Source organism: Plectropomus leopardus, chromosome 19 (assembly GCF_026936395.1).
Source record: "Plectropomus leopardus strain MGB_pleo_1.0 chromosome 19, ASM2693639v1, whole genome shotgun sequence".
Taxonomy (NCBI): Eukaryota; Metazoa; Chordata; class Actinopteri; order Perciformes; family Serranidae; genus Plectropomus; species Plectropomus leopardus.
The window spans coordinates 17,567,095-17,580,228 of record NC_142194.1 but is presented as its reverse complement, the minus strand read 5'-3'; the positions used below and the strand labels follow the sequence as shown (position 1 = coordinate 17,580,228).

Sequence of the window (13,134 nt, the reverse complement as noted above, 5' to 3'; positions counted from 1 at the left end):
GTCCATTTTGATTTACATTTCAGGCCCTTCCAGGCCTCGAAACGTGTCCAGATGCTGTCACTAGTGTGTACGTGTGTCTTGATTTGTCCTTATTTCACATCAAGGCTGGGATCCTCCGCAGCACATTAAAGTGGCTTTGTCCTATTGAGAGCCACCAGGGGATTTATAATGTGAATATGAAGTTGCTTTGGAGAAGTCGTTTGACTGTCTTTGCCTTTGTCTCTCTGGTAACCGCACACTATGAAGTCAAGCGTGGTAATATCAATAAGCATCCGAGTCGACTCCTTTCAAAGCTTGAGGAAAAGTCTGCAGTGTCTTTGATGTCAATTCTCCTCAGATGGAGTTTGATTAGTACATGCTTTTAAAAATAGAAGCCTTTACTTTCCTTATGTGCTGTTGTTCTCTCTCTCTTTCTCTTTCTCTCTCTCTCTCTCTCTCTGTTTCAGTTCTTTGTACACACACACACACACACACACACACACACACACACACACACACACACACACAGACACATACACACAGCTCAAACTCTCTCGTGAGTTATTTGAGTTCTGGAAAGAGAGTACAATCAAAGAGCAAACTTCAGTAAACATCACTTTCCATTCAAGTGTTTTCAATTTAATGATACCTTTATAAGACGTCTGGCTCAGCTCTGGAGAAGCGTGTCTGTGTGTGTGTGTGTGTGCGTGTGCGTGCATGCAAGTACAAACACAAACAGCCTAGGAGCCTTGCTGGCGAGTTGTAATCATTAACAGAGGAAGGGAGCAGAGGCTCAGCAGATCACAGACAATGAAAAGTGCTTACAAAGATGACTAATATTGCATCATGATTACCACCCCTTCATCGCCTTTAATATGTTTTCACTGCCAGCACAAAACAGTTAGAGATGTGTTTGTAGTGTGTGGATGAATGCACTACTGGTATGCATCGAAAGAGATTGCGTTGTGAGTTACATGCGCGACATCGCTTTGGGCAACACCTGTGGTTGCTTTGGTGGCAGGTGATGTTGTCGTGACAGCGTTGTCATGGCATTGTTGATTCCCACTGAGTGGCTGTCGAAGCCCAAACAAACTCAGGTCTGGTATCAGTTCTGAGCCATGATAAAGATTGAAATCTACATTGGAAAAAATGATAACAGACCTGTCAGTAAATGACAGATGTGGTTTTCAAGCCTAGCTGGCGTCATAACTTGTAAAGCGTACAAGTTTTGATTGGCAGAAGACCTCTACCTTTGGCTTTTCCACTATCACACAAGATTTGACTGGAGAAAGAATTGGGCAAATCAGCTTGGTTACTGCTTAAAGCCAAGGTAGCATTTGCTACAGTATGATTCACCTGTAGGCCAGCCAGACTCCACAACAAAACTCCAAAGTAAAGATGTCAAATTTTACAAGGACAATACAATTCAATACAAAAGACTCAATATATGAGAGAAACGTTGCTGCTTTCAGTACAAAGACAATGTGGTGACCTCTCAAGTGATCTTAGATATTGTCTACAGAAACGAAAAAAAAAGAAAACAACTGCTACACTAACTTTTATGTAACAACTATTTCAGTAAAAGGACTGTAACAATAGCATCAATTACTGTATAAAATAATGGATATAGCTATGATGAAGTCACCCAGTGGTTTGTGTTGAGAGAGAGTAGTTATGCACAAATCACACAAGAGCAAGGCTATCAAAAAACAGTTTACATGAGGAAAAAATAACGCCTGCGCACTTACTATATGCCACACAAGTTTAATGAAAACAACTTTTTGATTGTTCTTGGATCTTCATCTAGTCAAAATTTTGACCAGGCCATTTTGACCTAATGAAGATCCAAGTAGTATTGAAACATTGTCTTCATTAAACTCATGTGGCATGGAGTTAGTGTACTGGCATTGCTTTTACCCACTAGTTTGTGGAGCTCTGTTTTGAAGCCTCCGGAGACGAAGAATATAGTATTGTCAATGAGTTAAATGTTCACTATTTCAGAACTTATTCGGCAAAAGCATTTCTATTTCTCATTAAGCGCATCAACTCTTTTACAACAAAGGGGAAAAAAAACCCTCAAGCTAGCATGAAAAATGTTTTCGTGCATTTGAGGAAGTTTATTTGAATATGACGATACTGTACAGCTTTTCTAGTGTGAAACTTCCTAAAGTGAATAATAATGATAATAACAGTAGCATGACTGTAACTTAACTTTTGGTAACCTTGAGTGACTTCCCTGTAAATGTGAATGTTTTAGATTGATTCCACAGTGGTCATCAATTACAGAAAATGAAATACACTCCAGAAAGAGGATTTTTGGATGTCTGATCACCAAATCAAATGCAACTACACAGGAAGTGTGCTCAACAGAGTATTCTTCACATCACAAGCACATTACACAGCACCTACTGTAGGTGTTGTGCAGCGTACTCCAGGAACTGTAGTGTTGCTTGGTTCCATTAATATTCAAATGACCCCCATGTGACCGAGTAAATAATTCAGGTATGTTGTGTTCCTCTACTCACAGTGGGGGCTCTCCTTGGCACCAGCTCGCAGCAGCAGCTTGGCCATGGGCACGTTGTTGGTCATGATAGCGATATCGAGTGGCAGGAGGCCCTCACTGTTTGGGGTGTTGAGGTCCAGCTCCTCCAGACTGTACTGGGACAGAAGCAACTGTACCAAGTCCAGCTCCTGGTGCTCCACTGCCTCAAACAATGCTTCATTACTCTGAAACTGTGATGCAAAGAACAGGCAGTCAATAAGAATAGCACTGAAAGCTCACGTTGTGATACCTTGGGCTACTGAACTGCACCTCTTCCACATAACGAATGCTCTCCCAATATATTTACTGTCTAGCTCTACAACAGTGGGATGGGTGGCAGTATGATGTTAATACCTATGGTTCTCTACTATCCAAGTCTATATGTTTTCTCTTTCTATTTTTAGACTACAATGTTCCTGGGCTTATTATTTTTTCCTTCTCTGTCTCACTGTGACTTACTATGGTGGTTTTGCGCAGCCTCTCCTTGTCTCCTCCCCGTCCTGACACCACACTGTCCTCCAGGGCAGGGGGGTTGGTGCCCACACGGAACTTTCCAGACAAGTTGCGGTATAGGCGGCGAGCCGCGCTTGGCGAGGAAAGGCTGGCCGACTTGCGGGCTGGGGCCGGCTGGTGGGCCTGGTCCCCCCTCATGGGCTGCGTCATCTTGGCAGAGTCAGCCCTGGAGGAGAGATGGGTGGGTAAGAGACAGGAGGGATACTGTAGGTGAGGGAAAGGATTTAGCAGGACACTGTGAAGCTTGATCACTTATTGAATCCACTGTAAGAGTTTAAACCTCTCACAAAGATCACTGGACCCAGGGGCAATAATGGTTGTTGATATCTGGATGAGTTTAAGTTGTGAAGTCGAGTGACCGGAATTCAATGTCAGGACTACGTCTTATGCCAGACTACTGATGACAGATTTGATAGTTTGCTGGTTAAGTAAGCTGTGTTAAGTTACCAAAATTCAACCTCTGCCAACATCATCTTTACATAGAATAAAGACACTTAGTTGTAAATCATGGAGAACAAAATCCAGTGTCATAATGTTAATCTCCACACAATGTGAAATTCTAGCATTGTGAGACATTCAATATATTGTCAAGTGTATTTTCTTTCCAAACAAAATTTGACGTCTGTCTGACAAGAGATCCAAACATCTTTGATGTCATATTGACATCGGGTGCTAGCTGGGATGGACAGAAACCTGAAAGGAAGGGAAGCGAGCTGCTTGGTTAAGTGACAGAAATACCTTGTATTTCAGTCATACAACTCATGTTTATAATGTTTATTTCAACAGCAGAACGGAGTTGAGAGTTTGGCGTTTTACCTCAGACTCCCACCCCTCACGCCCTTGCCCGAGCCTGCAGATGGGGTCGCGGTGGGGCTGCAGTGGCATTGACAAGGCAGAAGGAGAGCTGGATAATTTTTGCATTTTAAATGGACCTTCAAATTTGAAAGGTTTTGTAGCATAAATTGGGAGTGAGGTGTAACATGTAGGTATGAATCATTGCAGCTCAAGTTGACTAGCACACAGGCATCACTCTATTTAAAATAAATTTTGGTCTTTAATTCCGTTTATGAAAGAAGTTGAAAAACACTAAGAAGATTTAAGAAAAGGAACTTTTTACTCTACAGGAGTTTTTAAGCACCAAGGCATCACGGTTTGACATAATAGGTAATTTTGACCAAAATGTAGGTGAAATGTTTAGACTACCTAAAATTTATTTTTTAATTTTAATTTTGGGGCTAAATAACGGAGTAAAGTTTGGCTGCAAACAACTTGCTGTTGTTACTTTGGAGCTTCGCCAACATTTCAGTGAAAATTCACAATTTTCCAGGTCTCCTGAGGTAGCTTTAGAACATTTTGGAATCTCTAAAAGTATTCAAAATAAGTTTCAATGGATCTGAACAATGCAGCAAATGCAGGAGCCAGTGATTGGTCCAACAGAGTTTAAGAAGTTAAAGCAAAGAAATGTTCACTGATGACCATGCTGTCAAAGGACGCATTTGTAGTAGGACAAACAGCTGATCTGAAACGTATTGGTTTTTAAACCTTTTTGGCTTTGGTGGGATTATCAGACATGTTTAGATAGTTCAAAAATTGTTTTTTTCAATCCTATTTCTACCACAACCCCAAAAAATGATTTTCAACCCCTTGGGACAAAAGTCCAAACACCTGGCTGAGGACCACTGAACTATGGCATGGTGATAAATTACAGTGATCTGCCAGATGGGCACCATGTTGGCATTATCAGTCACAGTTGCCAATGAGCCATTCTGACTTGGCGATGTCAGCCTGCTAGCCTTTTTTGCCAGAGCTGCTCTGTAACATCATATCTTTCTGATAAGTTTTAAAAAGATCTGCATCTCTTGCCACTGGTGTCTTGGCATCATTGGTATGACGACTATGCCGGTCCTCTCCATTCTGCCATGGGAACTATGCAGATGACAGTGTGTTTCTAGGGTGAGTCTGGTATAAGGTGTTCACACACACTTGACTGCTGAAGGAAATGTCAGCAGGACTCTACAGGTGATGGTGACAGACTCCGTGATGGGTCTCACCAAACAGAGGCAGAGAGATAAATGGATTCCTCAAGGACGCACTTTCAACAGCTTTCCTTTCTCAGTCTTCTGACATCTTATGAACTTATTTTACTTCTTATCATCTCTTCTCTTCTGCTCTGTCCTTCCCCTTGCTCTTGGCCTTTCGCTCTTTCACCCTTATCTTCCTATTGCCCCTCTTTTCTTTCCAACATCTCCCACAATCTCTTTTTTCCCCTGCCCCATCTTCTTGCTTTAATTCTCCCCTGATTCCTATTTTTATTGCAGTATGACTACAATCGAAGAATCTCTCTGAAATAGTTATTCTAGCATCACATCCAACAAGGCCTCTCCATACTTCATTAATTTCTTCCAAAGGTTTGTATGTGAACTGTAAGACAGTGATTAGGTAATGAGTAACTAGGTTATATAACATTTTTTAGATATGTTTCAAAAGAATGAGATGAAGATGACTACCACGTATGATTTGAATGGAAGTAGTTACATCTTTTAGCATTTGTCAACCTATTCATCAAAAGACTTTGCAGTAACCAAAAGATCATGAATCTTTGCAGCAGTCACGGGCCACATGTCCTTGCTAAGTCCTTGAGAAACGCTCACTTATTATCAGTCACTCTGGAGAACTTCATTGTAAAATAATGCAAATGTAAATTTTGTTCTTAAAAATGAGTGAGGCTGGGAGAGGTTGAGGAAAGCAAACAAAGGTTGAGTTACGTTGGTGCATCACGCCATATGCCAAGAAGTATCACACAGGCCAAGAACAGATTTGTCGAGGTGAGAACATCTGTAGGAAAAATGTTATTTATACTCCCTCTCCACTATGGACGTGTGAGCCCACACGAGCGCGCACGCACGCACGCACACACACACACACACACACACACACACACACACACCCTCCCCCAACACATGCAGATTGTACAACAGCTGACGGCGGCCCACATAGTAGACTTTAAAGCAGCTCCAAGCCCCCGCAACAAGCCCTTTTTCACAGGGCCGATACACCTAAAATACCCCCGATCCCCATCCCTTCCCGCTCCGTCCCATCCATCTCCACTCCATCCCGTAATAGAGGCCTTATTTTAGACATCCTCGTGTTCCCGGCTGGGCCTAACCTATTCCAGGGTTCCAGATAAAGCGCGGCAGGTATTTGGAATAATTTTTCCATGGGCCTGGCCCGGAAGATAAAACAAGAGATATATTTGTAATGCGTGTGCCGGTATCCCATTTCAAAGAGAAAGCCCATTGGAATCCAGCCCCAGGCTTATTGTTATTTGCCTGAGATGGAACAGACAACTTTTTTCTGTCGGCAGGATGGTGCCCCATCACTCTCTGACGACATTAGGGAGTGTGTAACATGGTGTGGGATGTGTGTGTGTGTGTGTGTGTGTGTGTGTGTGTGTGTGTGTGTGTGTGTGTGTGTGTGTGTGTGTGTTTACTTTCAAAGAGATTCTGCATCCTACATGTGAGATTGGGATGTCATTCCCCAATGACATGCCCCCTAAAGATAAAAGACAATCATAACAAAAAAAAGAAGGAAAAAGCAATAAATTGTCATACACGGGATGTCAGAAAGAGAATTTTTTGATGATAAAAAAAATAACTGCCATTATAACACAGCTTTTTACTACATAGCCTACTATATCCAAATTGATGACCATTCTGATGAATGTATGCTGTTATTACTCAATCCTATCAGTGGCCCTGGTGGCCAATAACTGCAGACACAATCACCTGTCAATAAATGCTGACAATAATCGTGTCTTATCGACGCATATTTGATGAGCAACTATGGTTAGCACTAACCTCAGTGATGGCTTAACATTGTAAGCCACAGCATATTATCTGTACTTGAATGCAACGTGTCTCCAGTTACTCAAACTGTACAAAAATGTATCCAAAATACCACAGATATGGGTGCTGCCATCTCAGAAATCAAAGCCCCTTTTTATAGCATTAAATAACTAATTAAAAAACAACTTTTAGAAAAACAAACACCTGAAAATACATCAGCGTGATAAGAACTACCATATACTTTGATTTTTTAGTTTGGCCCATGTCCCATCTGCTATGGAGTGCTGTCGGGCCATCTTTATATACAGCCTCTGGCTGATATCAGTGAGAAAAACTTAAAAACACATTCTTATCCAAACTAGTCTGTCAGTGAACTTCCACATCTACATATTATATCTTAGGTATCCTTTTGGGTCTGTTGTTTACATTCTGGGATGCTGCTACTATGATGTCAACAAATGCCAGAACGTCAACCAACGCACATGCTGGCACAGATGGTTGGGTTTAGGTGACAAAGTCATGCATGGTTAGGTTTAGCTGCCCTAAATCTAACCATGTGTGACTTTGTAAGTACAGGGGTGTGGGTAGAAAAAAAACGTTACAATCAAGCAGGAAGCGAACACTGGACTCCTGCATCAAAGTCCGAGTTTATGGGACCGTTCCACCTCTCCTCCTGCCCGCCCTCTAAGCGCCCTTGCTCTCCTTATATTACATTGTTACCAGCAGCGTTTCCACCTGAGAACATCCTGCTGTGTTTCATGCGTATGTGACAGGTTCCATCCAGCTGTACTCTCAAGTGACTGCTCCCATGTGCATATCATGTGTATGCAGCAGGTGCTATTCGCCTGCGTATTTTAAGATGCGACCAGTTCTGTCCAGCCTCATTCTCACCTGACATCGTCCAGCGGCATTTCATGCGGACGCGAAAAGTGCCTTTTGGCATCGTGCACTTATGCCAAAGCGGCACTTTATGCACACATCTTTTCCTGTGAATTCCTCATGTTTTGAGATGGGTAACTTTAACAGGATCGTTAGACTTTTTCAATAAAAATAAATAATACCATATAGCGAGGTAAATATAGAATAGCTATTGCTTAAAACAATGCTGGCTGTATCACGCTAGGGTCTAGCAGTATTCTAATACTCAGTGACTAAAGATTCAAAAGCTCAAAAACATCATACACACATGCACACACACACAGGGCCCATGCCACACAATCTCCTACACTTTTACCAGGTTTGGGAAACAGGAAGCAGTTTTTCTGGGAAACCAAAGTCTCTACCAAAAGCTCAGCCGTCATGTTTGGCCTCTGATCAATACCACATCAAATACACACAGCCTGCTACAGTGAGACTGCATCAGCCCGATGAACAATCAACACCCCTAAACTGCAAGCATACACACACAGCATCCGCTTTATTAGTTATATCGGCCTGTTTACACAAACAGCTTAGTCTTCCAGACAGTGACTCACATGTAAACAAAGACTACTTATAAAATACGCCAACAGAGTCTAGACATGTACTGACTAAAAACCAAAATGGGAAAAACCTGAGATTTAAGAAAATGTAAAAAAAAGAAAAATGTTGGCTCCGGCATCGCAGAATTTCTGAGATTTTTATGCAAGTTAAAGGGCAGCCACAAGTATGCACATAACAGCTCATAACAGTTGTGTGCAGAGGGAAATCTCAGAAACACTTCAAAGCAAATCTGAAAACTGACAGAGAGTGGAAAATGTTGCTTAGTCTGACGACTCCCAGTTTATGTTGCAACATATAATGACACGGTCAGAACCATGAAAAAGAATGATTCCATCCAACCTGTTGTCAGCAGTACAGCAGTAACCACACACACACACACGGAAACACACACATCTGACTCAACTGTCAATAAGATTAAAGTCCCGATTCAGATCTAAGGATTTTGGTGAGCTAACGATGAAATCATCCACAGATACAAGACACCTGCTCTGTTCTATTGGTTCAGTTTCCCCTCATTTTTTTCAAATTTTTCCCTTGTCTATCTCTCACACATAATTTGCTTTTGTTTTTCCCCCTCTCTGCCTGTCATATGGTGTTGCGCCTTCTTGACATTTGTTGATGTAACTCGGGGGATTGTTCAGCCCTACTCGGTAATGTAGAAATGGTTAAGACAAATGGGAACTTTAGTGTGAGCAGCAAAAATGTTCTTGGCCAGAGTTTCCTGCTTCTATAAATATAGATAACGTTAATCTAAACTATAAACAATGGAAAATGTCTTTACAACACACACAGGGACAAAGAGTCTACATGTTATTTTGCATAGCGGGGTACCTACAGACATGTGTTTATGTGAGTGTGCGCATATGTGCATGTAGGTGCCAGAGAAAGACATTACATGGACTGCTGCCCAGATTAGCTACAGCAGCACAAAGAAAGATAGTTTGACTGTGAGGAACGACAGTACAATTATGTTCAAGTAACAATAATGCAACCATATATGGACATCTAGAAAGCAATATTTGTCCCAAAGAGCTTCAAGACATTGAGCTGTGTAAAAGACAACTTTTACAACAACGTTCTTGGCCAAAATCTGTTAATTCTATGTTTTATCTTCCTCCGTAACACCCTCTGCCTCCTTCTTTGGATGTTTTAAGAGAATTAGATACTGCATGAGATGAGATTTGCTTTGTGGCGCATCAACTGCTGCATATAAAATTACCAAAATGATCTGGGGATTAACACCACTACTACTGTACTGTGAGGCTGATTAAGCATGCACACTAGTGACTTACAATGGGCAAGTGCAGCTGAGTGTGGCCAAGTTACACCAAGCGACCAACTTCCACTGGCTGAACAGCTAACTTACAGTTTGGCGCTCTGCTTACTTGAATGGGGATACAATTAAGGCTGTCCCTGACTCAGAATTATGTCAGTCAAATCGGATTTTGCAATTCATTTTGTTTTCGATGTGAAGTTTTAGAGTCTGCATGGGCTTAGCAGGATGTTAAGTGTGACAGTGGTAACTACATCATATAGTAAACAAGCTAACAGGTCTAACAATGGATCGCAAAGGAAAAACAAAATTTTTTGCCAATACTAGATATCAAACAAAAGCCAGAGGCTGTGCCATACTAACTTGCTGTGAGCTGTAATTTCACCACTTCTTTCCTTTACGGTGCAGTCTCTCACTCACTCCTGCATGTCCGCAGCAGCAAAGAGTATCGTGAAAGTCAAGAGCACTCACTCAGCAGCAAAATCTGGGGACCAAAATGTCCCCAGAAGTACACTATACAGATGACTGAGGGTCTTTTGCTGATAATTCTAGCCGCTGACTTTCATAAGGGCAGTCCTAAATAAAATTATTTAATTATGCAGCTCTTCTAGACTTTCCAAATGTTATTACACCAAATGGATCAAATCCTGATAGTGAAACAATTTTGCATAAAAAAAAAAAAAAAAAAAAGTATCCACTAATTTATAGACATCTCATTCATTATATAAGTCAATTGGAAAAAGTGTTTTTTATGCTGCAGGACATCACGTGATGGTGTAATTACACTGTTTGGCCACTGAGAAAAATGGCTTTAAAGCACAGCGCACTTCCTGGTGGCCTACCTCTGTCTGGTTTTTGCCACCTTTCTACTTCTGCCCTTTCCTCTGCTCCATCTCCTTCCCTAACTCCATCCTATGCCATCCCATCACATCACAGTGTGCCATAAGGTCTCTTGGGTCAGCTGTGTGATGACAGGATCCCCCCTTTTCGAAACTTTTCACCAGTAGCTAGTTTACTGCCATGAGAATACATAAATCTCTGCTGCATGTTTGTGTGTGTCTAATCGTGTTTATTGCACGCAGGCACAAATGACAATTCATATTAGTGGACTTGTATGGCATCAGTTGTCTGTGTGGGTCAAAAGTCCCACAAAACAAACAAAGGATTGGAGGTAGGCTGATAGATAGAGAGAAAGAGAGAGATAGAGAGAGAGATGAAGAAAAGGCAAAGAGCGGCACCAGAAGGACAGTGCCTAGTTGAAAACAGGGTGGTGGGGGTCATAGAGGCACACAGTGAGAGGAGAAAGTTGCACACACACACACACACACACACACGCACACGCATACACCCACACACACACACACACACACACACGCACACGCACACACCCACAAACACACACACACACACACACAAACACACAGAGTACGCTGGCTGCTCTAAATGTGGCTTGTAGAAGGAAATTCTGAAATCTGAGTCTTGGCACCAGACAGGCTGGAAGCAGGCAGGCTGCTGGACGCAGAGAGAGGGAGAGAGGGAGAGAGAGAGAGAGGGAGAGAGAGAGAGAGAGAGAGAGAGAGAGAGAGAGAGAGAGAGAGAGAGAGAGAGAGAGAGAGAGAGAGAGAGAGAGAGATGGGGGGGCTGTATCACTAGAATTCATATAGCCGTCCCCTCTGTTTGGCTCTTATCAGCTTATAGGCAACATGAGGCCACACCAGCACTGTGACCCACAGCCACTCACGCACACTGCGTCGACATGGCAACACAACAAATGCAGACATACACATGTACGCTCACTGATTAAAACATACACATGTGCAACCCTGTGACATTCCACATGGTTTTTATATGCAAGAAGACAATCAAAATGACTCTTACAGCTCTTACGGGTCACATTTTACGGATACGATTTTATTAAAGGATGTAGTATCAAGTGTGTGCACGAGTGTATTAATGTTTCAGCGGTACACATTTGCTAAAAACATCCCCTTTCAGTTTATCTTCAAGGGGCCTCCAGAGTGCAATGGATTATCCTACCAGATGTGCATTTGAGAAATGGCAGACTGGCCGAGAAGCAATGTACCTGATCAACAAGATTATCAACACAGACTGCGGCGTTTAATTGGTGTTCTTTTGATAAGCAGCCTCATAAGTGCTGAGAAAACATCACCCAGCCTGTTGCACCACATGCAGCAGACAGCACAACTGATACCAGACAGGATAAAGCCACGAACTCTGTTGTTTACTCCAGATTTACACCATCAAGACAATATTTTTCCACCACTGAGTCACCCAGGTTTTGTAATCCACTGTGCGCCATATAGCCTCAACTTCCTCTTTTTTGAGGGTGCTGAGATGGTGTTCTTCATATCAATGCTTTCCTGAGGTAATATTTATTTGCCGTAAGCTTTGAGCGAGTCTGACTGTTTTCTTCTGACCTCTCTCATCTGTGTGTGTGTGGATGTGTGTGGGTGCGTGTGTGTGATGCATGCGGCAAAACCCCAGAACATTGGTTGATTGTGAGATGCTTAAGGCTGCGCTAAGACCCCTGGTGCCTATATTGGTTTGCTCACATCTGCTGTTAGTCACAGTTAGTCAAACATAACTGAACTGGAGAACCCTGTAGGCATTCTGTTTTTACTTATGCTTTCAATTCATACTCACTTTGAAGTGTGAGCTGTGTGCATAATTGGGGAACAAACTGTGGACACCAGGTATATGCTTACACTGCATGCTCCCACATGAGCATGCTCCCACTGCCCTTTATCTCTATCCTACTTGGACAGTTTTTCTCGTCTCCCCTTTTATCTTGTCCTCTTCTTCTCACTTTCTCTCCCTCTCTCCCTTGGGAGAACGGCAGAGAAAGAGTGGGCGGTCCGCTGTATGTTTAACCTTTGAAGTGGGCCTGCTGTGCCGAGCAAGGCCTGCCACCTGTTGGCTCTGTGTGTGTGCATGTGTTGTGTGTGCACGCAGAGGTAAATCTCTCTAATTTTGATGAGCAGAGACAACAGCGGAGTCACCATGGGGATGTGGTGGCGGGCAGTGGCCGACGTTCTCATGGGGGGTGGGGGTGGGGGGCTTCTAAGGTGGGATCACACACACACACACAAACATACACACAACCCCTCCTCTGTCAGAGGCTTGGTGACACCATGTCTCCCACGGCGATCGTGGGCCCAGCCTGGGTGGCTCCAGGCCTACTGTGTGTCTCTCAGAGTGTGTGTCACACCAAAGGGGTCCCTGCTTGGGCCGCCATATGCCACCCACCCAGCCAGGGAGAAGAGAGGGGCGGGGGCGACCCCTGGCCACTGAAGCCACCAGTTGGCCCATTCTCTCAGTCACACGCCGGCCGGGCGCCATGTTTAAAGTCCCACGGCTGTTTATCTGGGATAGGGATGGAGGGAGGTGGTTGGGTGGGGTGCGGGTGGTTAGTCTCCTGACTATGATAAATCCTTTGTAAAAAGGATAAAGTGCATACTCACACACAAATATGTACATTC

At 43.0% G+C, this 13,134-nt stretch overlaps 1 protein-coding gene across 4 annotated transcripts in view; it reads right to left on the bottom strand.

Annotated features, from left to right (window-relative positions):
- The window catches only part of ankfn1b (ankyrin repeat and fibronectin type III domain containing 1b), a 170,350-nt gene that overhangs the window by 25,956 nt on the left and 131,260 nt on the right, over positions 1–13,134 (bottom strand). For all 4 annotated transcript variants that reach the window (XM_042507254.2, XM_088070305.1, XM_088070304.1 and 1 more), the window contains 2 exons: positions 2,981–3,200; positions 2,505–2,712 (listed from right to left, as the gene is read on the bottom strand). In XM_042507254.2, the coding sequence (XP_042363188.2) occupies positions 2,505–2,712; positions 2,981–3,200 (428 nt within the window). The remainder of the gene's footprint in view (positions 1–2,504; positions 2,713–2,980; positions 3,201–13,134) is intronic.